This window comes from Labrus mixtus, chromosome 15, assembly GCF_963584025.1.
Source record: "Labrus mixtus chromosome 15, fLabMix1.1, whole genome shotgun sequence".
Taxonomy (NCBI): domain Eukaryota; kingdom Metazoa; phylum Chordata; class Actinopteri; order Labriformes; family Labridae; genus Labrus; species Labrus mixtus.
Window position 1 is genome coordinate 21032567 of NC_083626.1, and position 26033 is coordinate 21058599.

Below are 26033 nucleotides of genomic sequence, written 5' to 3' on the forward strand. Positions count from 1 at the left end.
TGGGGATAATTAATGCAATTAATGCCAAAGAACTATTGTTTAATTGTTGGGTGAAGCTGGGTGAAGTCACCTGAGATGCCAAGCCCGTTTAACTTTCAAATATCTTCGTCTTCTTGGGGAGAATAAGAACCCTTCAGTCATCAGTATTAATATCCAATAGAAAACCAACCAGATCACTCAAACTGTATGATTAGCTTTTTTTCTCAATGAAACCTTATCAGATTGAATGCTACAAGTTCATTCTTTGATATCTGCTAAGAATGACCAAGAAGGTTAAACCACTCGAAGATGATACAATAGTGCTGCAATCATTCTGTGGTCCTTTTCCTCTAACAAAGGTCTGTGTCTGGTCTCATTCTTGTAATGTTGTGATTAAATGGTCAGTATCTGCAAATCCTAGACCACCCGGACATCCCCCCATTTTGTAATGGACTGTAAAACATTGAATGTTTTTACTCCAGTTATTATGTTTCTCATAGTAACAAATAAATTAGAAAACCCCATTACAATATAACTGTCCAGTACAACACCATCCCAAACAGCAGTCTGTAACCCCATAAGTATTTTATTACTAGACGTTTAAGTTGTACTTGTATCACAATTTCATAAAATGGAGATATGAACATAACAAATATGTGTAAGTGGAACTCCAAAACACCACATGTCATACTAATAAAACACCAGTTATCTCTCCTGTTTATTAAGCCAGAAGGCCTTTTTTATCTGTTGGTCTTTGCCAGTTTTGTAAGAAAATACCAAAAAGAAAAAGTATGTACGAAAGAAAACAACGTCATGATGTAAGGTATTTCAAATTACTCGCGAGACAAAGACAACTAAACAAAAAGTACACGTCACACGGCTATAATTAGAAGGGCAGAGCAAAACAGCATCATCATGTTCAGGACATTTAATAAACTATAATTAAGAACTAACCAATAAGAACAGACTGCCATTAAAACTGTAGTTAACTTCGATGACAAAGAAAAAAAAAAATGTATGGGTGGCTCGTATAACACCTCACCCAGTCAAAGGCTCACTGACTGAGGTCATCAGAGAGCAAAGGGCAGGGCTTAGGGCAGCAAAGAGCAAATGGCTTAAATGTGACACGCAGAAATGTGTGGTCACAATTTGTGATTTTTTTTTTGAGTATTGTGTGTATTTCGATATGGAAATTGTAAATGGGAGCATTATTTCTGTACCTTTAGAGTGTGGTTCCAGGTGTGACGGTTAAGTGTGCTCGGTAGCCCTCGTCTTCAGACTGGTAAAAGCGAGGAAAGGGAACACATACCTGTTGCCTGTCTCATTATTTCCCTGTTATTCACAGGTGAGTAAATTTCACAAATCACATAGATGTGATCTATATATTCTTCTATAACATGTAGAAGCTTACGCCATCCTTAAAGGGATGCTTCACCCGTTGAAACATGAATCTGTCTTGACATTGGGTCATATATGTAGTAGAAATGTTGAAATAAAGTTGGTGCCTTCTTGACCGAGAAAAGGCAGAAAGTGTCTTTTTGCCTCATGTGAATGAAAGACACCAACTCCCATAATGCACAGCACCGCAGGCCACTCCCACTGGAGCTAGGGTCCTCTATTAAGAGACATTTACTACAACACGTACGGCCGTTTCCTCAACTGATTCCAAGACTTCTTCCAGAAGGAATTGGCATCTTGGAAATTCCTGGCAGAAAACGGACTCTATGTCTGTGTCCATAGGCAAACAGTGAGAGCACCGACACCAGCAGTCCGCCCCCACCACGAGCCGCCGCGGACAGGTGGGTCTTCTTCCTCGCCTGCAGAAATGTTTATTTTGTAGTTTTGTAGTTTTGGGAACTTTTTTGTATGTAATATGTCAAGTGTGACATGAATGAAATTTTTTTATAAAGCGCGCGTGCGACTTACTTAACTCCCACACACGCTTTAAGTAAGTCGCACGCGTGCTTTTATAAGTCGCACGCGCAAGTTATAACTTCCACACGCGCCTTGGTTATGTGGCGCCTCCTTTGAGACGAACTTCCCCTGTCAGTACCAGAAATGATAGGTACTTGATTTGTACACGCAAAGTTGTGTACAAATCAAGCAATAAAATGACAGTGACTATCAATAAATAATACACACACAAATATATTGTGTGTAGGCACACACCAATATACTTACCTTTAAATAGAAAGGTATTTTGGCTGTGGACTTCCAGGTGAATCTGCATCTTCAATAATTGTGTGGGTTTATTTAGGTCACAGGGGTCAGTGATACAGACTGCAACATGTTGTGCAGGCTTTCAGCCACATTGAATGATGGAATGATGCATCTACGAAAAACAGAAAAACTGTTACAAGTCATTTCCACTCAGTAGACGATCTGCGCAATCTGAATATTTTCCCCGAACGTCTTGAACAATGTAAGAACTTTACCCCTGTAGGCTATTACAAACTTTGAACCTTTTTTAAACCACAAATAGCCTACCTAACCTCATGTAACCCTGCTGGTAAAAATGGGTTAAAAATAGTTATTAAACGAGTCATAAGCAAAATAATTATTGGCTTAGTTCATCAGTTAATATTTTATTTATTGTATGTAATGCACTCAAGCTGTGATTACTAAGTCAATTATTTTATTTTTGCAGTTTTGTAGGACTAAAATCAACAGTAGCTTTACAGTGCAGATTGATGTGCAGGAAAGCAAAAGTCAATGAAGCCAATGTGAGCAAGAGATCGTCAGCACGCTGTCACCACGTTAAATCTAGAAGTTGATAAGTATCTGAATTAAGCTATAAAGATTAAAAAACGATAATTCATCAATTAGGAGTGATAAGAGTTCCTGCAGAGAGCCATGAAACTGCGTGAAGTGTGTGTGTGTCATCTTAAAAAGCTGCACTTCACATGTCTCTGTAAGCTAGCTTTTCAGTTCATTTAGCTAGTTTGTGTGTGTGTTAGCAGAAAAGTTATTGCTCTGCAAAGTCATTCAAACAATGTTGTGATTTCTAATTCATAAAGGTGAACATAATTCATGTTCATGATATAATTTTATGTTAAAAATCAGTACTAGTATAGTAGTCTAGTGTGGAGTTTTAAAGCCTTTACTCTTCATGTTACTAGACAAGTTTTTGAGTTGCTGAAAAATAATTCTGATAAGAATGAATAAATTAAGGAATTCGGTTTATTATTACTGTTAGAGACATTTTCCAACATAATTGCTAACTTAACCAGTAAACATATATTGTGTGTCTACAGAAAAATACATTTATGCTTTCAGCAAGGGAAGTAAATGTTTTATGTTTAATGTGTGAGGTTTGTGTTTATTGTCATATGAATACTGGTTAAAATTAAACAGTTTAATATTCAATTCATTTGTGATATTTGCACAATGTAAATATTGTTAAACTATCGATTAGAACAAAACAGTTCTAATGTTAAAATATTTGATTTTTAACTAGAGAGTAACTCACTTTAATGTTGTTATGATCTGGTATATTGTTGTACAACAGATGAGGTAAGCTACAGATAAACCTTAGAGAAACCTGATTTAATATTGACATGATCAGAATAAAGGACCATAAGCATATCTGTAAATGCAGGTCAGGTCTTTTTGACGAATGACAAGATCCAGTGGAGAAGATTCAACGATCCATGTGATGGCGACCCAGATAGCAAACAATCATTGAAACAATGTTGATTTTCCGTCTGAATCATCATTATGGTTGACATTGAAATCGCAACGAAAAATAAACATTGAATCAATATTTAAATATCAATGATAACCGATGTTAACGTAGTGTTGATGACAGTGCTGTTGAAACAACATTGATCTATAGTTGTTTTGACTATGTTGATTAAGCATCGCGACACAGATGTTGAAAAGACGTTGATTTATAGTTGACGTGATTGATAAATCATCAGTTTATAGTTGAGCAGGAGACCATCCTGTGGAACACCGTTGCACTCCACATTTCATCATATTTTTTGTACAGTTCACCCCGTTAAATGTAATGTGTGGCTGCAGTAGCCTACACCGGAATGTGTGATTGTTTTTATGTCCGTTCCCTGAAACGGTCCGTACCTTGCTTCCCTTCTGCAGATTGTTACAACTCACAGCCGTTCGGAGCTTTTCAATCACTGCGCAGGTTTCAGAGTTTTTAAACACAATCAAAGACGTTTTGATCGAGCTGAATATTCTTTGAACTTGCAAAGCAACTTATGAAAGAGCGGAACAAATCAATTTCGCCTAAAGACGCCGCTCAGCTCCACAGCTCCGCTGCCCACCTGTTGTCTTGAAAAATTGCACTTAAAGTTTACTTATAAGTCTAAACATTAGATCAGACCTTTTTTCAAGAGGTTCTCTTCCTCGTGCAAAACTTGCATTTAAAGATAAAGGTGGGTCTGCGGACCACACTTGAGTGGGAGAGAGAGAGAGAGCTATACGGGCGAGCGAGAGTCCGGAACGTGCCATTGCATGTAAATGGACGGACAAGAAACAAAAAGTTTAATTGATCATCTGCTCTACAGTTTACATGTTTACCAGTCACGTATGTGAACTACATTGCAGATAGCAGTCTCTGTAAACAGACTGATGGCGTCCAAACTGCTCAATGTGCGCTGAGTGGTATCTGTGCGTCTGCATGTCACCCTCCGTGCTTATTAAAAACTATAAAAACTGGTCATAAACCACGTCTGATCGTTTTGATTTTGAAATGTTCTTAAATCGTCTGAGCTGCTGTTAATACTCTAAATATTTATAATACTGAACATTACAATTAATTTATAAAATATGCTTTTGCGCTGCAAATTGTATGACATCATAAAATAGAAGCATGTTGTAGAGATGTGATCCAAATTTGGACAAGAGGCTGGAAAGGAGCGATAATCATCACTGAAAGAGGAGTAGGAACAGTATGCCTGCGTGAGGGTCTCTATGGGCCAAGCCTAAAGCTATTTAACTTCCATGGGCATTGGATTTTATGTTTTGACAATTTGTGCACTAAAAGAGCACAAAATTGTTAGATGAGAACAAAGTTTTTGATACATTTAACCTCTTAATTTTGCACAAAATTGATTCATCTAACTTTAAAATATACACATCGAGCAACTGACCAATTACGACAGAGCAGACCGGCAGACCAATCAGATCAGACTTGGCCCACGTGGGGACCCGCAGTGTGGCCACAACAGAGCGTTGCAGACAGAGTCAGAGCAGTGTTGCCAACTTGCCGATTTTCTCGCTAAATCTGCCGACTTTCCAAATCCTCTTGGCGACTTTTTTTTGTCAAAAGCTACTAGCGACAAATCTAGTGACTTTTTCTGGTGTTATTGGAGACTTTTCTGGAGTTAGAAACTGATGTTAAAGCACGTATTGCTCTGCAGTTACTGTCCTCAACGAGCAGCGGGTGCTGCTGTGAGCCCCTCCCCCTTCCCAAAGCTAGCCTTGTCTAGCCTTGCGCAGTAGTCCCTGCTGCAGTCAGAGCAGAGAGGAGACCCACACCACTCGGCGTCCAGACTGCGACGCTGCTGTTCCCGCTTATCAAGTCTTCCCGCTGTTTCCTGGCTGACAGAGCTAGATGTAAATGTTTCTTCTCTGTCACACGAAAATAAAACACTGCATTTGACTTGCACAGTCTTTTGATTAAATTTGATATTTTAACATTTAACTGTACAGGACAAAATTGATTTATGTAAAGGTGGTCTACAGTATGAGCAAGCTGGGTGTTATAAGCTGCTGCAACTTAACACATCTCAGATGTGTGAAAATAAATACTTGAAACCAAACAGATTCAGTTAGAAGCTTCAGTAGCCTGCTAAGAGGTAAACACACAGTGACTAAAACATCTAACATAAGCTCATACAGGCTCATTTTAAAACAATAAATGCATTATCTTTCATCTCAGGTTTAGTTGCAGCTAAACTAAATTTGAGACTAACCAGCCTCAGAATAATAAAACTAAAAACACTAATATACTCTTTACACTGTTTATGATTGAGACAAAGACCCTTTTCGTGTTTTCTTAAATAGTTTAAACATTTCCATTCATAAAACAGCTGATTACTTAAATATATAATCCTTGATTATTTATCCATCGTTATTTATATTTTGTTTTTGTCAATGGGGTAGAAAATAAAATGTTTATCTGAAAAGATAAATCTTTGTAAAGATTTGCCTTTAATTAAAAAAACTTTGAGATTAATGTCCACTCGTCCTTTTTTCACAAAACACGAGATGCGTTGTTAAAATAAGTCACTAAGTAACTTTTACTTAAAGTACATTTTAAACAAGTTGCTTTTTACTTTTACTTGAGTACATTTTTAAACTGTTACTTTTATGTGTACTAAAGTAAAATTTGATCAAAGTAACAGTACTTTTACTTGAGTAGAATATATTAGTACTCTTTACACCTCTGATGGACACTATCTGCAGGAAGGGACAGAGCCGTCTGTACTTCCTGATACGTTTTTTGTTCATGTCACCTCCCGGGCTCCGTAAAGCCCTAACAGAATTGATTATCTGGGCCTGGTTGTTTAAAGGCTTTATATGTGATTTTTTGATCCAGCAGATGTCGCCCTTGAGCACCAGCATGAAACCAAAACAACTCGCGGTGCATTGTTGTGTTAGCATGCTAATGCGCTCTTTATTACACTCGTATCTTCACACTGCATGTAAATTTACCTAAAATGCAGTTAAGCAGTGAGTACAGTATGTTATTCTTCTTTACTCTAGTCCCTCAATTAAACAACTTTTATTCACGAGGGGAGGAGTCAGAAAACTGAAAATAAGACTCGGAATAGGACTCTGAAAACTCTGAAAACATCACAGACAGTGGGACTCGGGTGTTACACCCATTGTAGACAGTCATTACTCACAGAGTTATTTTCAGAGGATATATTTGATTTCTATTATATTTAAGTGTGAAAAATCACATATAAAGTCTTTAAAAGGTGTAATCCGGATAAGTGTGATACGGTCAGATAATTCTGTTTTTTCTTCTAAGTGTCATGTAATCAAACTCTCTTTCATCCCGGGTTGTTAAAGGATAACTGGATAGGATCACCCTGATCCAGGTTTTACATTTTAAGGATGACCAAATCTGGATTACCCATGCTTTAAATGGAAAGTTAGGGGCACCAATATCAACACAACATGAAAGATCCTCATAGGCCTTTTTAATTGATCATGTTATGTTTAATATTAATAGCTATTTGGTGGAATATTTAATTGGCAATGAAAGCCTTAAGTTTTTATTCAAAACCATGTCTGTCCTAATAGGGATGCAATAATTCAGGTTGAAAATATTTCAATATATTTCAAATATAGGGAGAACAAATCACATTAAGTGTTACTATTTTAAAAGTAGAAAACAAACAAACAAAAAACAATTAATCAAATATGATGTGTCACATTGAGTGATGTAATGGAAAAAGTGTAGCTGAACTTTTGCAAATGTCCTATACCTTGTTGCTATTTGCGGACATTTAAATACTAGACACGTTGTACACGACCTACGGGTGGGAATCCATGAACTGGCGATTTTGCTTATTGATTTTGATGTTGATTCTTTTTCAGTATTTAAGAAGTTCCTTGTCTAGAGCTGCTCTGTTACAAACTGGAGAAAACTATAACAAACAACCAACCAAAAAAGAACAAATAAAAAATTCCGTCAATCTTGTGGTATTATATTATTATATTTGTTTTTTATTATTGACGTGATTCATCAAACATTTTTTTGCATGAATGTGATTAAGATGTACACCATATAAATATGCAATTTACAATATATATGTGTTGCATATTGGAAAATGCAACCAATCATTGGCTGTATATAAACCAAAAAGAACATACCCATTATGAAACAACAATGGAGTACTGATGTAAGAGATAAATTTAGGGAGGCCTATCAAAATAATTGCAGTGAAAAGAGAGAAAATATACACACCCAACTGGTTGACATACACACATACCTGAATAAAGTAGGCTAAATAATATGATATATATTGATAGACATAGCATGACCACTCTTTAAACATACACATAGTTAAAAAATTATTGCGTAGTATATTTAAGTTAGTGCTGAAAAATTCAATGTTGTTACAACATTTGTTTGCTTGTTAAAAAAAGGAGGAAACAAAACATATGTTTGTCAAAGTACAGATCACCAAAGAATGAATTACCAATGTTAAGCAATTTTTAAACATACAACAAAGTTATTTTTTACACTGAAAGCTTTTTTAAAATTTGAATCCATCTGTTTATGTTGTTAACTCTTACCCCAAACGTGTGTTGACTTCATTCATGTGAAACCCTTCAGGGAAATGCACAGCCTTGGCCTCTAAAGACCAAAGTAGCTCCGCAACATGTGTGAAAAGCGTTACCAAAATTGTCACAGTTGTAGTAACAGTTTGGGTTAGTGGGGTCGGGGACAAGCCCTGGCCCTGAACACACTCCAGAGCCTGATGCTGTGGTTGTAGTAGTGGCAGCTGTGGTTGTAGTAGGGGGAGCTGTGGTTGTTGTTGGGGCAGCTGTGGTTGTAGTAGGGGGAGCTGTGGTTGTAGTAGGGGGAGCTGTGGTTGTTGTTGGGGCAGCTGTTGTAGTTGATTCAGGGAAACCTGAAAGAAAGACAGTCAGATATTGTGTTAATTGATCTTAATCCGTGCTTGATCATCATATTGTGATATGATAGAGCATGACTTCTGAGATTCGTTGATTTCAAGTTCTAGAAGTATAAAACAGTGGCTTATAGAATTTTACATTGCTAATGGACTTTGAACAAATAAATGGTGAAACCTCTACCCCTTTAAAAGGACATATTTTGATGATTTATTCACCTGGTACAAGCTCATTATGCAGTTGGCTAACGAATGGGCACTTGCCCTGGTTACAGAACTGTCCAGTGAAGTCATCCAAGTCCAGAGACCAGACAAAGGCTCCTCCGAATTTGTTTGCTTTGAGGTAATTGATCTGAGAAGATGAGAAAGACAACATTTCAGCAGCCTGTATAAAAAATCAATGTAACAGAATTTTGTACATCAGTGAAATCAGTCATTTGCAGTCACTAAAAAGTAATACTATGTTAAAGACAGATGCTTACCTTGGTACTTATACTGGTTGTGTTGTCAAATCCAACCCACTGACTGTATGTTGTGGCATATGGAACTTTCTGATCAGGAATAAAATGGGTTTGTACCCCATCTAGATAAAGGCAAATCTGAAAAGAAGGGTCAGATTTGGTATTTAGATCTAAATAAAGTAATTATAATTTCAAAGATATATCTGGCACACCAAATACAGCCAACACTGTTAGCTAATAATAAAACCATCAATATAAATGGGTAATATTGAAACCGTGCAAGAATACCTCATAATAGGCCCAGAATCCGTCTTCACCGGTGAAACAGCCGTCGTCACCAGGACCACTGGCTGGTGCACCGACAGCGCTAGAACTAGAGGACAGGTAAAAAGCTCGTCCAAAAGCTCCAAACCCCATGTTCAGTTTTTCTTCAGGTGCTCCCTGGTCCCGCCAGTACTCTAAGGCAAAGGCCTAAGAAAACCAATAATCAAAACAAATAGGATACAGGTACATGTTTGGAAACAAAGCTATATGAAAAAATAAACCCTTGCTTACAGTGTTAGAGTAGACAGCATCTCCAGTGTCTTGGGATCCCTGGAATAAGGGGCTGTGATGTGCTGTGACACTTTCCCAGGGGCCGTGGAAGTCAAACGTCAACACATTGATGAAATCCAGGTGCCTGATAGATTAAGAGGAAATCACCTTTACTAAAACAGAACAGCAGCTTTTTATTGTTATGATGGCAGAGATTTATTAAAAATTATTTTACTTGGCAATATGTTCGACTTCATAGCTAGCATCGATGGTTGATTTCTCAGCAGAGACAGATGCTGCGAGGATTAATCTTTCCTGGTTACTTGAAGTTCCTTCATCCACAAAGGCTGTTTTGAGCTCCTATACAGCACAGAAGCATGGTTCTCAGTCTCAGTTAAATACATTTTATTGTCATGCATGGCATTTGCAGTATGGCTTTTTTTCTGAAAATACCGGTCCCAGAGGAGATGTTAAGGATCTGACCTTGCAAAGCTCTGTGAATCTCTGCTTGTCCTTTTCAGCTGGGTACCTCCAGTCAAGGTTTAGCCCATCAAAATTTAATGCTCTGAGTAGTTTGATGACTGACTTGATGAACACTTCTCTGTTCTCTTTTGATCCCGCCATTGTCCTGAATCTGGTAACCATAAAAATAAATAAAAAGATAAACACAAAAGGAGTTTTTACACTCACACTCCTGCTATTCAATGAAGGCCTCCATTCAAGCAGAACAAGGCAATCAAAACATGAGTGCTGAAACAGTACAACAAAAGGCAAGGCCAATTTGGACGTCAGAGGATTACAACAGTTTGTTAGTAATATGTGTCCTTCCAAACAAGCCTTAATGTCCTTGAAGGTAACTTACTTTTCTGTCCCAAACTTCTGTCCACCAACAGCCAACAGGGTTTTCAGAAGTGGATTTCTACAGGAGCATAAAAATAAAATGATGGTTTTTTTTGCAAAACAAATACCTTGTATTACAATGTAATCATCACAGTATTTATAGACCTAAGGACTGACCTTTGTTTGAGTGCGTTAAATTCGATGTACTGCTGAACATCATTTACAGTTGTGGGAACCAGCTCATTTTCACTTATGTCAGAAAATGCAAAAATCAGATGGGTGCACTTGTCCGGATCAATATTTGAAACTCTGAACTTCCCGACATTTGGTCTGTCTTCAGCCTTGCTGTTATAGTAACACATCAGCCTGGAGGTAGAAGCTATAGACAAGAAAGAAAAATCATGATTATTTTAATTATTTATTGTATAGATCAAATGTTTCAATGTCCTTATTAACATTAACATCTGTTTACTCAAGGATATTATATTTCTTCTAGACAGATAGTCCTATGCAGCTATAAAGGTGATGATTGTGATCAATTTGTGTGATGAACTTACCCAAGCTGGCAAAGATCAAACAGAGACCTTCAGAAGAACACATGTGTAAGTATACAGTTTAATAAAATAAAAAAACAACCAATACAAACATAATAAAAGGCTTTCTGACATAATAATTCAAGCATTACAGGTAAAAGTTGTAGTTTACTGTTTCAAGTTAATGAATTCAAGCTTTCTGAGATTTCTGATATTTCTCAGTACATTGGAGGTAAAATGAATACAAATTCCTCTCAGTGAAAATAACCTGGGGTTACCTAACAAAAACTACCTGAATGAGACAATACACATGTACACTTAACACTTTTGGAGATTTAGTTGAATCAAACAGACACTTTGACCAGGATGTCTTACCTGCAGATAGAGTTAGCTTCCACATTGTGTTGCTATGTGAATAAATAGAAAAAGAAAAAAAAGAATGAATATGCAGTTGAAAAAAGACGAATTCCAATTGCTTCCAAAAAATAAATATGTTCCTAATACACTTAAGCATAAAAATAAAATATAACAAATATAAGGCAATCTTACTAGTGTTGGCCCCAACTCGAGGTACACAGATCATTTTACAGGTAGGTTAAAAGGCTAAATAATAAATACAGTCTCCTGGCTCTTTAGGCACACTAGGGACAAATTGACCTCTATGCTATGAATCAGGACATAACAGGCTACATCATAACATTTTGATGGTGGGGGGAAAAGAGGGGAGGGGGGTTGTGGGGGATGGGTTGGGAAATGGAGGGATGTCTGTTCAAGTCCTGGCAATGGCCAAAATATAGAAGTTGGTCTGGTAGCTACAGAACAACCGAACCTCCAACACCTCAGGCACACAACCTTACTCTGACATCTCTCCATTACTGTGTAATTTTGGGATTATGTGTGTGTGAGAAGTATGTCTCTCAATAACAGAGTGTAACCCTGAATTTTCCTCAGATATTAATCAAGTTTGTAAAATAAAGTATTAGTTTAGAGATTTAAACTGGGTACATCAGAGTTTCAGAGAAAAGTTGGAGAAATGTACAGGTTATGTGGTATATGTTCATAACTCTATACACAAACCATCCTGAGAGGAAAATTTGGTCCCTGTAACACTGTTTGAAGATAAAATGCTATGCGAGAAGTTATGGTGGGGGGCCCACAACAGTAAAACTGTCACTCTCATGGTGACTTTTTAACTCCAAACAGGGTTCCAGCGACCCATTGTCTTCTTTGAGTAAAGTTTGTGTATTTAGTTAAAATATAAAATATAGCATAGAATTGTTTCACTTCTTCAAGTTTCAAATTTCACTACCAAATCTACATAGTGCACCTTTTAAAAAAAACCTAAATTCTCCTATTACTGGACTCACAGTCGTTTTACTTACCTATACCAGGGTTGGGTAATGTTTCAATTAGAGAACAAAGAGCATCTGGAATCAATGATAAAGATAATGTTTGTTTTATTACCCCCCAAAAAACATGCAAATATTTAAAAACGTGAAAAAAAAACAATAGAGCTGCTAAATGGAAAGGTGCAGGAAGTGGAAATGATGATGCTCAGTAGCCACCAAAGCATTTCAACCATTGATCCAGCTCTGTGTTGCTAGTGAAGCATTTGCTTTGATAGAAGCTTACTCATTATTCTTTATGTCTTATTTTATTCCATTGACAGCAGGTCAGGTCTGATTTGACTTAAATGGTACGAATTTGGGTAAATGAATTGCCTTTGTCTTACAACACAACTTTAATGCTTAACATCCTAACAATATTTAAACAAATCTTTACAGTTAAATCCAAATTAGAAGAGAAACAGACAGTGAAATGCCGCCCTGTTGTACTCTGTCTGGCTAAAATGTGTCCAGTTAAGCTTGTGAGCTAGTTGGCGAGACGAAGCAGTGTTGCAATTTATCTTTAAATAACTTTTTAAAACAGAATATTTAATTTTATGAATTCAAAGTTAAAGGAATACTCACAGAAATAATGTTGAAAGAAGCATGTACTGTTCTTCAACTGTGACTGACTGATGACTGATGGCTGTGGAGTTTTAATACAGGTAGGCAGCTCACAAGGTGTGGCAACAACAACGGGGGTGGGGATAATTAATTCAATTTTGCACTGTCCAAAGTACTATTGTCTAATTGTTAAGCATGATGGAAGCTGGGTGAAGTCACCTGAGATGCCAAGCCCTTTCAACTTTCAAGTATCACTTTTTTTTTTTAAAGTTAGCTAGGAGCTTTCGTCTCATAGGGGAGAATGAGAACACTTCAGTCATCAGTGTTAATATTAAATAGAAAACCAACCAGATCACTCAAACTGTATGATTAACTTTTTTTTCTTAATGAAACCTTATCAGATTGAATGCTACAAGTTATTTTTTTGATATCTGCTAAGAATGACCAAGAAGGTTAAACCACTCGCTGAAGATGATACAATATTGCTGCAATCATTCTGTGGTCCTTTTCCTCTAACAAAGGTCTGTGTCTGGTCTCATTCTTGTAATGTTGTGATTAAATGGTCAGTATCTGCAAATCCTAGACCACCGGGACATCCCCCCTCTGTATGCTGAGACTGTGCTTTGATGTTTTTGTAATGGGCTGTAAACCATTGAATGTTTCTAATTTTCTGTCCAGTTGTTATGTTTCTCATATTCAGGTCATATGCAATATAAAACTGTCCGGTACAACGCCATCCCAAACAGCAGTCTGTAACCTCGTAAGTATTTTATTATAAGACCTTTAGGTTGCACTTGTATTAAAGTGACGTAAAATGGAGATATTATAATATATTTCCAATCTCAAGCGCTCATTACTCACACTCCTTTTGAAGCCTTATTGCAATACCAAAGGTAACAGGAAATAATAAACATAAAAAATATGCCTGTATAAATGAAATGCTACGGGAAACCAAAAACACCACTTGTCATATTACTAAAAATAACAGTAGGTTCTCCTGCGTAATAAGCCAAAAGACTTGCTTCATTTGTTGGTCTTCGCCAGTTTTTAAAATAATTCACAAAAACAACATTATGATTTTATGTAAGGTATGTCAAAGCGAGACAACTAAACAATGGGCACACATCACAAGGCTATAAAAAGGAGGGCAGAGCAAAACAGCATCATCATTTAATGACATTTAATTACACTATTATTAAGAACAAACCAATGAGAACAGATTGCCATTAATAGCTAGCTTCAATAACAAAGAAAGAACATTTTGATGGGTCGATAATAACCAGCAGTATCATTAGAAAGGGCATGTCCAAAAACATTGTTATAAACATCCTCACTGGGAAACACACACAAACACACACACACACACACACACACAATTTAGCGAGAAACACCTACCAAACTGTTGTTATTACAGTAATCCCTAATGAAAAACAGAACTTCTTTCAGGAGTGCATATTGACAGACATTGGTTAAAAATGAATTGCACTTGCTGCTTTTCCAAATGAACCCGTGACACATTTCTGTAGTGCTAGTGTAAAAGTTATTTAACTGAGTAAAGTTACCTGAAGATTGATATATGAACTCTATTTTGGACAAGTTGCCTTAATTAGATCAACAGCTTCATATACAGTACAACTGATCATTTTTTAAGGAGATTGTTGGCATCCACTGTGGAGTAGGCCTCGCTCCTATAAGGAATGACAGGTGGAGTCGGGTTGTTTTAGAGATTCAGCTCGTTAAGTCTAGCTGCTTATATCATTCTTATATCCTTCCAGAGAAAGTGGTCTCTCAGGGGGATATGTCACACTCAGTCATGAGAAGGGCTGCATGATTAATCCTCAAAAAACAAACAATGTGGATGTTTCATGCATACATGTGTTCACTTTCTAAATGAAGGAGATTGACTTGCTTGTATTTACTTATGCATTCAGAACAATTCACTTAGTCCTTATTTTCTTCACAACTATTCAACTTTACAGTATTTATGTTATTCACGTTAAGTGGTCCAAAATAAGAAAGGAAAAGAGATGCATTTTTAAGAGACTTTTGTCCAGCGCTTTATTATAGGTTAGGTCTGTGGAAAGCCTTAGACAGTGTATGTTTTTATACGAGTGAAATATTTTTTCATCTTGTGAAAGAAAAGTGATCTCAATACGTAGGGAGATAAATCGTGATTTCAACTTTAGCAAGAATCGTGCAGCCCTAGTGCTGAGCAGGAACCACTGGTTCCTCCTTTTAAATTGCATGTGCCTGTTGTGCCTTGGCGGCTGGGGCATTGTTCACCAGAGAGGGGCACACTTTCTCACAGATAGTTAGCTTGATTGTAACACATACTGGAATATGCCATTAACTTGCTAACAGAATTAGCTTCTTGTTAATCTTAATTTAGGAAACAATCTATTTTATTTAACATGCTAAGCACACAACACCACATACATTTTCAATTACAGGAGTATGGGTCCTAAACTCTGTGGAGATGAATTAAATAAACTGCTGATTTATTTAATGCATCCAACTTGTAAACAGTCAATGCTCGGATCAAGTGACATTTGCTCTTTTTATCTCTGTTCATTGGACATATCCCTCTGCTGCTTACTTTTGGGTGTTGGTGTGTAATGATTTCATCAGCATATTATCTAACACCCTGAAAATCTCCTATCTCTTGTATTGAAAAGGACCAAATGCACTTGATGTGAATTCCCTCCATGGAGGTCTCAATGGCGACCTCTGGTGGACAGAGATGTCATAACCACTCAATGTCCTGCTGGATTGATCAGGTCAGGTGTGCCTGCAGCCACTATTTAAGGCCCCCACACAAACTATTTAAGGCTATTTAACCTGTAGCTCTCCATCCACTACCTCTGCCATGCTTCCCTGAACATGCAAGACTCGTTGTTTGTGTTTATTTATCTGCTGTATAAGACTTAAATCTGTTTGAGTTAACTATTAAATCAATAATGATAGTAATTGTTTGTTGGTTAGATTATATTACTAATTTGAAATATGTTTGTTGATACACAGAAAGTATGGCTTTGGACGGAAAATAAATCCTTCAAACTGCAATCTGTCCTCTTTCATTTGGGATTCTTAGGCTGTCAGCCCATTCTTAGAAACCTGGAAAGTTTAAACAACGCATATACAACTTAAAACAAGAGTCAATGGAGGCCCAGGGTAGCTGGAGCGCGAAGCCCAGAATCGCTGAAACACGTCACCAATCACAAATAACTTTAGACGTGGAACGGTATAAATCTACTTTTGTATCGCAGATAATATATTTTACTCAATAACTACATAATATTTACTTCACCCTCTTAAAATTCTACTTGTAGTTATAGCCTTTGTTGAAAACTAATTTAGAATAATTCTATGCAGTGAAGGTCTGTCATTCTTTATGTGGGGAGTGGGTGGGCAGCACACTATCGCTGTTTAACGACCCAAAATATTTTATGAAGGAAGAGATTGCTACAACTTATTTTGATCCAAGGATGAACTTGCCTAACAGCCTTTAGATTTTTAGTCACGCTAGTGGTGTGGCTTAAAAGAGGGCAGCTTTGTCTTCTGCAAGTTTACCCAACAACCTTGATTCTGGCTCTAACCAAGTTTTGCATATTGGGAGCTCACGCATACCACATTCAAATGACTAATTACCTGAGAAGCAATTGAAAGTCCTCTCTTCCTGTGCCATAATGATAAATGCTATTGTTCAGCATGCCTAGATGTCACTTTAAATAGTAATGTGGTGAACATGTAAAACATTTCAGAGGTTATGATGTTGTTCTAAATATCACCACTGTTGTGATTTAGTCCTAGGCCCAAGGCCTCAGGCATAATAAATAGTACAAAATTACAGCCTTGATGGTGATATTGCTTTTATAGAAAAGTTACACGAGCCGCATAAAATGGTAAACATTTATGATCTGTTACAAATTATATATTGTTCTCCACCAACTCAGCTGAAACTGGGTCATTGCCAAGCAACCACAGTATTTTCCTGCTCTTTTGCCATTTTGTTTGTGTCCATGTTATTGACTATATACTGTTTAACTATTTACTACGCATGTTCACCTCTTTTCATGACAAAAGCAGTAAAGTTTAATGACAACTGAGTGCTCAAAAAGTTTTCTCCATTCCTCATCTACGTCGCTAATCTGATGGGCCCAGTTGTTCAAAAGTCATCCAACAGGATTAATCCTATCTGATAGGATCAAAACTTGAAATTTGGTTGTTCACAGTGAAAACAGGATCACATAATTAGATAAAATCAGGTGATCTAATCCTGGTTGTTATCCAAATCAAACCTCTGGTTTGTGTTTGTCAAAACTTCTGAGTAGGATCAGGATTACTTTGATCCAAACAAAAATCAGAATAATCCAGATCATAGCAGAGGACTGGACTCAGACTTGACTTTAGGGAAGAAATCGAAAAAATACAGTATGCTGTGTGCTTAAGTCAAGTCAATAATAAAAAATAATGAACAAATATTAATTTCAAAAGTTAAATAATTAAAAACATTGAATGCATATGTTCTTGGTGTCTACTAGTCAGGGTCATTTTCTGGTCAGAGGACTGACTGTTAAAAAAAAAGACTATCCAAGGTCTTTTTGTAAATTCAAAAGGCCTATGGGGATCCTTCAAATTGTGTGGTTTTAGGTTCCCCCTGCTTTCCATTTACAGTAGCACTGGTCATTCAGATTTGGTAATCCTTCAGAGTCTGTACCCAGATCAGGGTGATCCTATCCAGTGTTTATTTGAACAACAGGGACGAAAGTGAGCTGAATTACGTGATCTGAGAAGAAAACAAACGAAATACCAAATTCGGATTACCGGATTACACCTTTGGTGTTGTACCCTCTAATATAGCACCATGTAATGATTTATGCCAGTCAGTATGGGGCAAGCATTTACGCAAATGTAGCGTGAAGTTTGTTTGCACGAATTAAATTCATTCTCTCCAATACAACGCGGAACCAGCGGCCGAAGCAACAGAGTCCGCTACACGACGCTATAATGAGAATATTTGCCTTTATAGCAATGCTATGTGTAGTCCAATGGAATGACAACATCCACAAAAGAGCAGAGAACAACATACTGACGAACAGAAAACTTAATGCAGCGTTTTAATTACGTGCAGTCTATGCACCATGCAGCAGTAATAGTATAGAAACGTCACTCCCTCTGCTTATTGGCTCGAGGTGAATTATCTGGAAATGCTGCGGCGTCCTCACATCAGCTCACTCAGGCTTTCTGCGGAAGAAATACTGGGGGTCTGGCATGAGAAACTCCGGGTGAAGTCCGTTTGCGTTCACATATTACGGACGCCCATTGCATTCACGAAAGAAAAAAAAAATTGTCCCAATTGTCTCATGAGATAAGGATCTCGCAATTATGAGATAAACATCCGCTGATGATTCAGAACGATTGACAGCGCTCTATTGTGTGTTTTAAGGGGGGGTAGGTGTGCGGTGGGGGTTAGCCTACGTGTGTGCAGCACTGACACTGACAAAGACAAATATGAACTCGTCACTTAGATCGGTTTCTTAGCGTGCATGCTTCTCGTTAAAGTTTGTAGTTTTTAATAAACAGCAGTGAAGGTGACGAGCGGATGTGCAGACCATAGGGGCACTGAACGCATGTCAAAGCAGTTTGGACGGCATCTACAATATGTTCTAACTTGAGTTATGGCCCTCCATATCTGTGCGTAACTGTACCGTCCCAAAGTCGTCTCTCCCTCTCGTGTTCACTTCACCGTAACACCGGATGCTCCAGCAGGAGTAGACGCAGACCAGGTGGGCCGCGCCACTTTCAAAGAGCCTTTCTCTCTCATTTTGTCAAATAAATACATTTGTAGAACTCGGCGATTTTATTAAAAAAAAACTCATGGAGACGAGTTTTTAATTTAAAATACTCTTTAATTCTAGAGAACAAGTTAACAGAGAAGCTGGGCGGTGCGTCATAGCTGAATTATGCTTGACTAGGAGGTGCTGCATGCATTGTGTGTGTTTCTTAATTCAATGCTTCCTCGACTAGTATAGGGCTTAAAACCACAGAGGACACGTTTTACAACTCTTCTTTCTTTGGATATTTTCGTATTATGTATTTATTGTCACATTCTTTAAACAGCCTTCAGGAGCTTATCAGCTTGTAAACCTTGAAATATAAAAAGACATGAACATGTTAATCAACAAAAGTCTTTTAAGAACATAAAGATACTAAATCAAACCAGTCTCAAATGGTAACTAATTAACCATGCATATTTTAGCATCCTTACTTTCCTTCCCCAAATTTTAACACCAAACAAACCAAATCAGAATTTAAGTTAATATAACCATTAAATTAATCTGTTTATCTATTTATTCAGTTATTTATCCTTTGCTTACAATGCAAACAAAACAGTTCAATAATAAATAATTTGTTCAATATTAATTACCATTTACACTTCTAATTTAATTGTTTCATGTGAACACTACACTATAAAACCCAGAATGCATCACTATGAAATAAACAGCCTAAATTAAGTAGGCCTACATTCAAACATTCAAAACAGATAATTACCAAACAACACTGCACACTTACCAAAGGTATCTCTGCTGTCTTCCTTTCACTGAAATCAGCCTACAAGTGTCTCAACCTCTCACCTCACTCCTGCTCTCACACACTACTGACACTCCTGTCTGTCAATTAGAGCCACTCAGCAGGTCTACACACCTGGCTCAGAAAGGTTACCTGATTTGCTGACCTGCTCAGTGCTGCTCTCCAGTGTTCAATAAAAGCTTTAAATAAGGGCTGACAACAGAGATAACCTGATAAGTACTATTAAAGCTGCTTAACCTTCAAACACAAAATAAATAAAATTAGATATGAACCAGTAAATGCTTTTTTAACCATATTTTAATTTTCTGTGGTTCTTAGACTTTAACAAAACACCTCCCACTTGAGCTCCTGGTTCCTGAACCCAAGGAGGTCACACCATCTTTACTGATGCAGAAAAGCTGAAAAAAACCATTGCTGGTGGATTTTAGTTGTCGCTAATTCTCTTTTCCCCCGGCCTTGGGAAGCAGAACAACTACCCGTCGGACGTCTCTGTGAAGAACTGTAGAAGGGATTTTGAGCTTCAGTCTCTTGTTTGTGTTGACGCCTTTTCTTTTAATGTTCTGTTGGAAAGGCTTTATAGATGGGACTGGGCATTCTTCTGAAAGAGAGTTAGTCACCCAAACAGATGTTTTTAAGATAAATCCACCTCACAAAACAACGTAAGTGTAACATTTTCTCCTCTTGGTTGTTATTTTAACTCTATTTATTTACTCCTGTAACTTTACGACGTAGCGGAAGTCCCTTTTGCAGTTTTTCAAAATAAAAGCACATTACATTTGAAGACCGGAAATAAAGAGACTGAGGCATAAGGCAATAAGAAAAGCAAAATAAAAGCATCACAAAGAGCAGTTTTGAATTTCGTTTTTAGAGCTAACTGGGTTACTCACAATGGATGTTCATAAAGTTAGTGTCTAATTATCTTTTGTAACTTTGTCTTGAATTATGATGTGTCAGCTAACATTAGTTATTGGACATTAAATGAAACAGAATGTGTTGATTTGCTAGAGGATGGTAATATACTAGCATTAGAACACCCGCACTTTTAAAATCGCTGCTCCACCCCTGGGACTGGGTATCTTGGAAATGTGCGGACATTCACATCTCTCACGGCAAGTTTGTATTGACCCCTCAAGGCATTCTGGTCTGCCAACCAAACAATGTCTCCGGCTGCCAGATTTCGCTCCCTTGTATGCCATATGCTCCTCACAAACAAATTGGGTGCAGCCAACAGACTCCACTTCCTCCAGAACCTGTCCACTTCAGTTTGAATAACTCTTAACCTTTTGTAGGGGTAGCCTTCAAACTCAAAGCTTCCTGGGTCTCCTTTTGGTCCAGCCCGACGCAGTAGCACCCCATAGAGCTCATGATCTCGTAATTATGAGATCCTGATCTAGTAATTATGAGATAATGTGTCTAATCTTTTTTTTCTTTGGTGAATGCAATGCGCTTCCGTAACATATCGCCTCTGGGTAGCCTAATCTCCAGAGTTTTTCAGGAGATTTCCGTATGTGTGAAAAGGGTTCATGTTTACTTTTTCTGGCCCCTTTCACTTTTTGGGTCCCTCACCCTTGACAAGTATCCCATACTACAACACCAATAAAAACTACTCTAAAACTAATGGTTTCAAAGAAAATACAGATAAATACTTTTTGAACTCAAACTGTCTTAAGACACTTAGGTGGATATTTGTTGATAATTTAGGTAATAGTTTGTTGCCCTTTTGTAGTTGTTTAACAGTGAAATTGTGTTTTTATTCTTTTCATAAACCATGTTATGTTTGGTCGAATGCAACATGTTATTTAATTGGACACAACATGGAGAGAATGGAAATACAGTTAAATATCAGTTAGCAGGCTAACCACCTAGCCTTAAACTCTGTTTTTTTCGTCCGAAATTGACGCACGTTCAAAAAGAAATACCATCCCATGTTGTCAATCATGTTTGCACACTGAAGCCGACACTTTTGTCCGTCATTATTTCTTTCGGAACAGGTTCGATTATCTGCGTTTTTTCATAGAGAGCAGCATATCAAACTGGATCACTGACATCCTGAAATACACCTGGAAGTGATCGGTATAATTCTGCAGTTCCTTTATCAACAGGTGAAACTTTCCTCACTCTTGTCTTGTTTTGATGTGGACGGACCCGGTTGGTTTCTTTTTCAAGGAGTGAAAGAACCGCTAAAATCATCTTCACCGCTTGATCACTCTGCATGATGAGTTACGAGACCTTTTGTCTCATACTGCGAATTTTCAGAATAAATAGAAAAAATAAACGCATCGGACTCAGTGTGCAAGGTTTTTCTGGGGGGGATTACGGATCCCAAAAACACATCCGGAAAAAACGTACTCGATGTGCAAAGGCCTTAAGACTGGATGGAGATGTCTGTGGAGCTCTGTTTGTTCAGATTCTCTTCACAAGAGACTACATTTCTCCCCCATTTTTCTATTTAATCTTCTGAGTAGTTATTGAACATTTCATAGTAAGTGGCTTGATTGTCAAAAAGTGATCGAAAAGCGTGTCTTTCCTTGTCGTCTTATACTTGCCCTTTATTTAAATGGCATCTGCATAAGTGCCATTAAGGTGAATTGTTTCAATACTTTTCAATATTTTTCCCCCACAAAAAAATTACAGTTTTTGAAATGTGCTCAATGTAATTTATAAATTATTATTTTTTTCTTAACTTGTATTTAAATTACATTGATATGGTAATATGATTTTTGATCAAAGACCAATCCCAAAAAGCAATGGATAAAGTTACATACAAAAAAAATTACGACAACAATATTACACTCAACAATCAAATAGGTAAGATATGTCAGATTTAATATTGATAGTTAAAAACCCAAACACCCAACATATTAAAGTACAGCATCAATTTACAGGCAAGAGTGTGACACTTCAAGAAATTATCTTATTATATATTGATACATCAAATATAATATAACAAAGAGTAAGGTCTTTTACCTGCTCTTTTTAGTAAAGTGTCTTGAGCTAACATTTGTAATGAATTGTATACAAATAAAGTTTGGCTGATTGATGATGATAAATTTATGATAAAGTGCTGCTGCATATCGACAGACACGGTATGAATGCTGTTTTTAAATTCAATCACCTTAATGTGGATCAGTAAAGCCTAAAAAGCAAGCAAAGATACTATTAAGCATTTGATTTACTAATGACTAGTAAACAATCTGATGACATTCAACATATAACATCTTATATACTGTAGTGCCCCCCATGCCCCCCCTGCATCTGCTTATGAGAAAAGTGATCATTCATCATATTCATGTGCAACTCTTTAGGAACGGTTACAACAAAGACATGATGATATAAAGACCGTACTGCCTGTTGCATCGCAATGAAAAGAATATTGTGAGTTACTATCATACAGGAAATACCCAGACTTTCCTCAACAATCTGAAAAGATTACAACTTTTTGGATTGGTTTGGTTTTTGGCCAGACACAGCATGTCAAGTGCTGGTTAAAAATCAATCCTGGTTGGCAGTGACTAAGTAAGTTATCTCATGGACGCAGCTGTAAAAACAACTTGGGCAAAGGGAGTTGGCATAATCCCCATCACGCTGTCCATGACAGATGTTAGAATTTTAGAATCTGTGTTAATTTTTTAGGTTTTATGGGGTTGGGAGTTGCTGTGGGCCAGTCACAGATTAGCAACATCTCGTTGAAGATCAGATTGGCTGGGCATGGTCGGTAATACCCTACCTCATTGACGCAGCTGTAATAATGATTTGCGGAACTTGAAGCAGCGTAGTGCCCATCTTTTTTTCCGACACAGAAGTTTGCAGGAACAGTGGGGTTGGGCTTGTAAGTTGTAGATTTGATGGTTACAACAGGGGAAGTTGCTGTGGGCCAGTCACAGATTTGCAAGTTCTCTTTGAAGATCAGATTGGCTGGGCATGGTCGGTAATACCCTTCCTCATTGACGCAGCTGTAATAATGATTTGCGGAACTTGAAGCAGCGTAGTGCCCATCTTTTTTTCCGACACAGAAGTTTGCAGGAACAGTGGGGTTGGGCTTGTAAGTTGTAGATTTGATGGTTACAACAGGGGAAGTTGCTGTGGGCCAGTCACAGATTTGCAAGTTCTCTTTGAAGATCAGATTGGCTGGGCATGGTCGGTAATACCCTTCCTCATTGACGCAGCTGTAATAATGATTTGCGGAACTTGAAGCAGCGTAGTGCCCATCTTTTTTTCCGACACAGAAGTTTGCAGGAACAGTGGGGTTGGGCTTGTAAGTTGTAGATTTCATGGTTACAACATGGGAAGTTGCTGTGGGCCAGTCACAGATTTGCAAGTTCTCTTTGAAGATCAGATTGGCTGGGCATGGTCGGTAATACCCTTCCTCATTGACGCAGCTGTAATAATGATTTGCGGAACTTGAAGCAGCGTAGTGCCCATCTTTTTTTCCGACACAGAAGTTTGCAGGAACAGTGGGGTTGGGCTTGTAAGTTGTAGATTTCATGGTTACAACATGGGAAGTTGCTGTGGGCCAGTCACAGATTTGCAAGTTCTCTTTGAAGATCAGATTGGCTGGGCATGGTCGGTAATACCCTTCCTCATTGACGCAGCTGTAATAATGATTTGCGGAACTTGAAGCAGCGTAGTGCCCATCTTTTTTTCCGACACAGAAGTTTGCAGGAACAGTGGGGTTGGGCTTGTAAGTTGTAGATTTCATGGTTACAACATGGGAAGTTGCTGTGGGCCAGTCACAGATTTGCAAGTTCTCTTTGAAGATCAGATTGGCTGGGCATGGTCGGTAATACCCTTCCTCATTGACGCAGCTGTAATAATGATTTGCGGAACTTGAAGCAGCGTAGTGCCCATCTTTTTTTCCGACACAGAAGTTTGCAGGAACAGTTGTGGTTGTTGGCTTTCCATTACAAGAAAAATCTGGAAGAATAAGAATCAGATCTTGTTTTTAATTGTCATTTAATCAGGTGTGTCAACCAAAATACAAAACATTAATGTGCATGAAAGTTGATATCTTGTGCTCTGAAGATTAAACATTTTACAGTATATAGTAGTAGGACTGCTAATTATGATAAATAAGTGTATGAACGTACCCAAGCTGGTGAAGATCAAACAGAGACCTTTAAAAAGACAAAATAGTGAGATAAAGGTTAAATACGAAAGGAATGAGAAAATGTAAAATATTCCAATTTGTTGAACCAGTCCTTAAGGAAAACATGTACTTGATCAGTGTGCTTACCTGCAGTAAGAGTTAGCTTCAACATCTTGTTGCTATGTGGATAAAAATAAATACAAAATATTCATATCAACTTGTGCAAATACACATCTTGAATTTTTGCTAATTCAGGTACCCAAAGCATATTATCAATATGACCAGTACTAACTCAAAACATGTGGCTCCACAATTAATTTTTTAATAGGCATAGTTTAATTTCAGATGGTGCCAATTTTCACAACTGTTGCACAAAAAGCTTAAAGTTTCTCCTCGACCTTTTGTGACAAATATGCCCCAGGAAGCCATTAAAGCGAGATTAAGTAGTTTAAAGAACCAGTTGATGGAACTAATTTGAGAATCTAATTTCTCTTGCTGAGTGTTAATTAGTATCATCTCTGTAAAGTATGTCAAATTCATCAGGTGTGTCCACCAGTGTCACCATGTAGCTAGCTGCTGCCAGTGTATGAATTAGAAACTTAGACAAGTACACATCCAAAGTGGAAATAAAGTTGTTGCTGGTTTTTAGCCTTTTAAAAGTAACTGAAAGGAAAACACAACTCGACCATCACATTTACGAAACCAAGCACGTGCCTCAAAATATACAGTTTTTTCCTTGACTTGACCCATAATATTTTGACATACCTTGAAGATTTGAAGGTTTACAGTACTGTACAGTAGTTTCAACCAGTAATCAACAGCGTCTGCAATCATTTGAATTTAAATTAGAATACTGGATAAGAAAAACACAATCAATGCCAGAAAGAAAAACTGAAAGATATCTTAAAAAGGAATCATAAATCTGTTAATATGTGGGTCAGTGAATAAAAGTAAATGGAATACTTACAAAGTTAATGGTACAAGAATCATACACCTTTCTCCTCTCAGACTGGTTGATGACTGTCAGATGTCTGACTAAATATTTATAAGGGTCTGACAGGGTGTGGCAAAACAATATGGGTGGGGTTAATTAATGCAATGTGGTTGTGTCCAAAGCATTATAACTCAGACAATTATGAAAACCGGTGCACTGATAGAAACTGGGTTACAGTCAATTTATCTCTAGACGTTCCAAAATCAATTATGTCTTTTAATAACTTCACAGAGGACGCTGCAATTATCAGTATTAATTTGCAATGATGACTCATTTAGATATCCTCGGTATGCAAAATGATGATGATGTAAAATGATTTCAGCTTGGTTGTTTTACGCTGTAAAGCAAAATCAGTAGAGGATCTTAACCAAATGTAGTATAACAGTAATTAAGCCTTTTTTATTCCTCAAAATCAAAGATGGCTCCTTTTTGGAATTGACTTCATGTGTCAAAT

General features: G+C 37.4%; 1 protein-coding gene and 1 long non-coding RNA gene across 2 annotated transcripts; both read right to left on the reverse strand.

Annotated features, from left to right (window-relative positions):
• Positions 1-7996: 7996 nt before the first annotated feature.
• LOC132989604 (chitinase-3-like protein 1) lies at positions 7997-11294 on the reverse strand. Its single transcript, XM_061057316.1, has 10 exons — positions 10984-11294; positions 10604-10805; positions 10449-10505; positions 10070-10220; positions 9822-9946; positions 9608-9731; positions 9341-9523; positions 9074-9190; positions 8811-8943; positions 7997-8591 (listed from the first exon to the last, which is right to left on the reverse strand). Exons 1-10 carry the CDS (start codon positions 11024-11026, stop codon positions 8290-8292), a joined length of 1437 nt encoding a protein of 478 aa, XP_060913299.1. The 5' UTR covers positions 11027-11294; the 3' UTR covers positions 7997-8289.
• A 13292-nt stretch (positions 11295-24586) lies between these two features.
• On the reverse strand, positions 24587-25676 carry LOC132989661 (uncharacterized). The gene is made up of 4 exons (XR_009675930.1): positions 25553-25676; positions 25351-25409; positions 24733-24764; positions 24587-24613 (listed from the first exon to the last, which is right to left on the reverse strand). It is a non-coding gene; the product is annotated as an uncharacterized LOC132989661 (long non-coding RNA).
• Between the last annotated feature and the right edge of the window lie 357 nt (positions 25677-26033).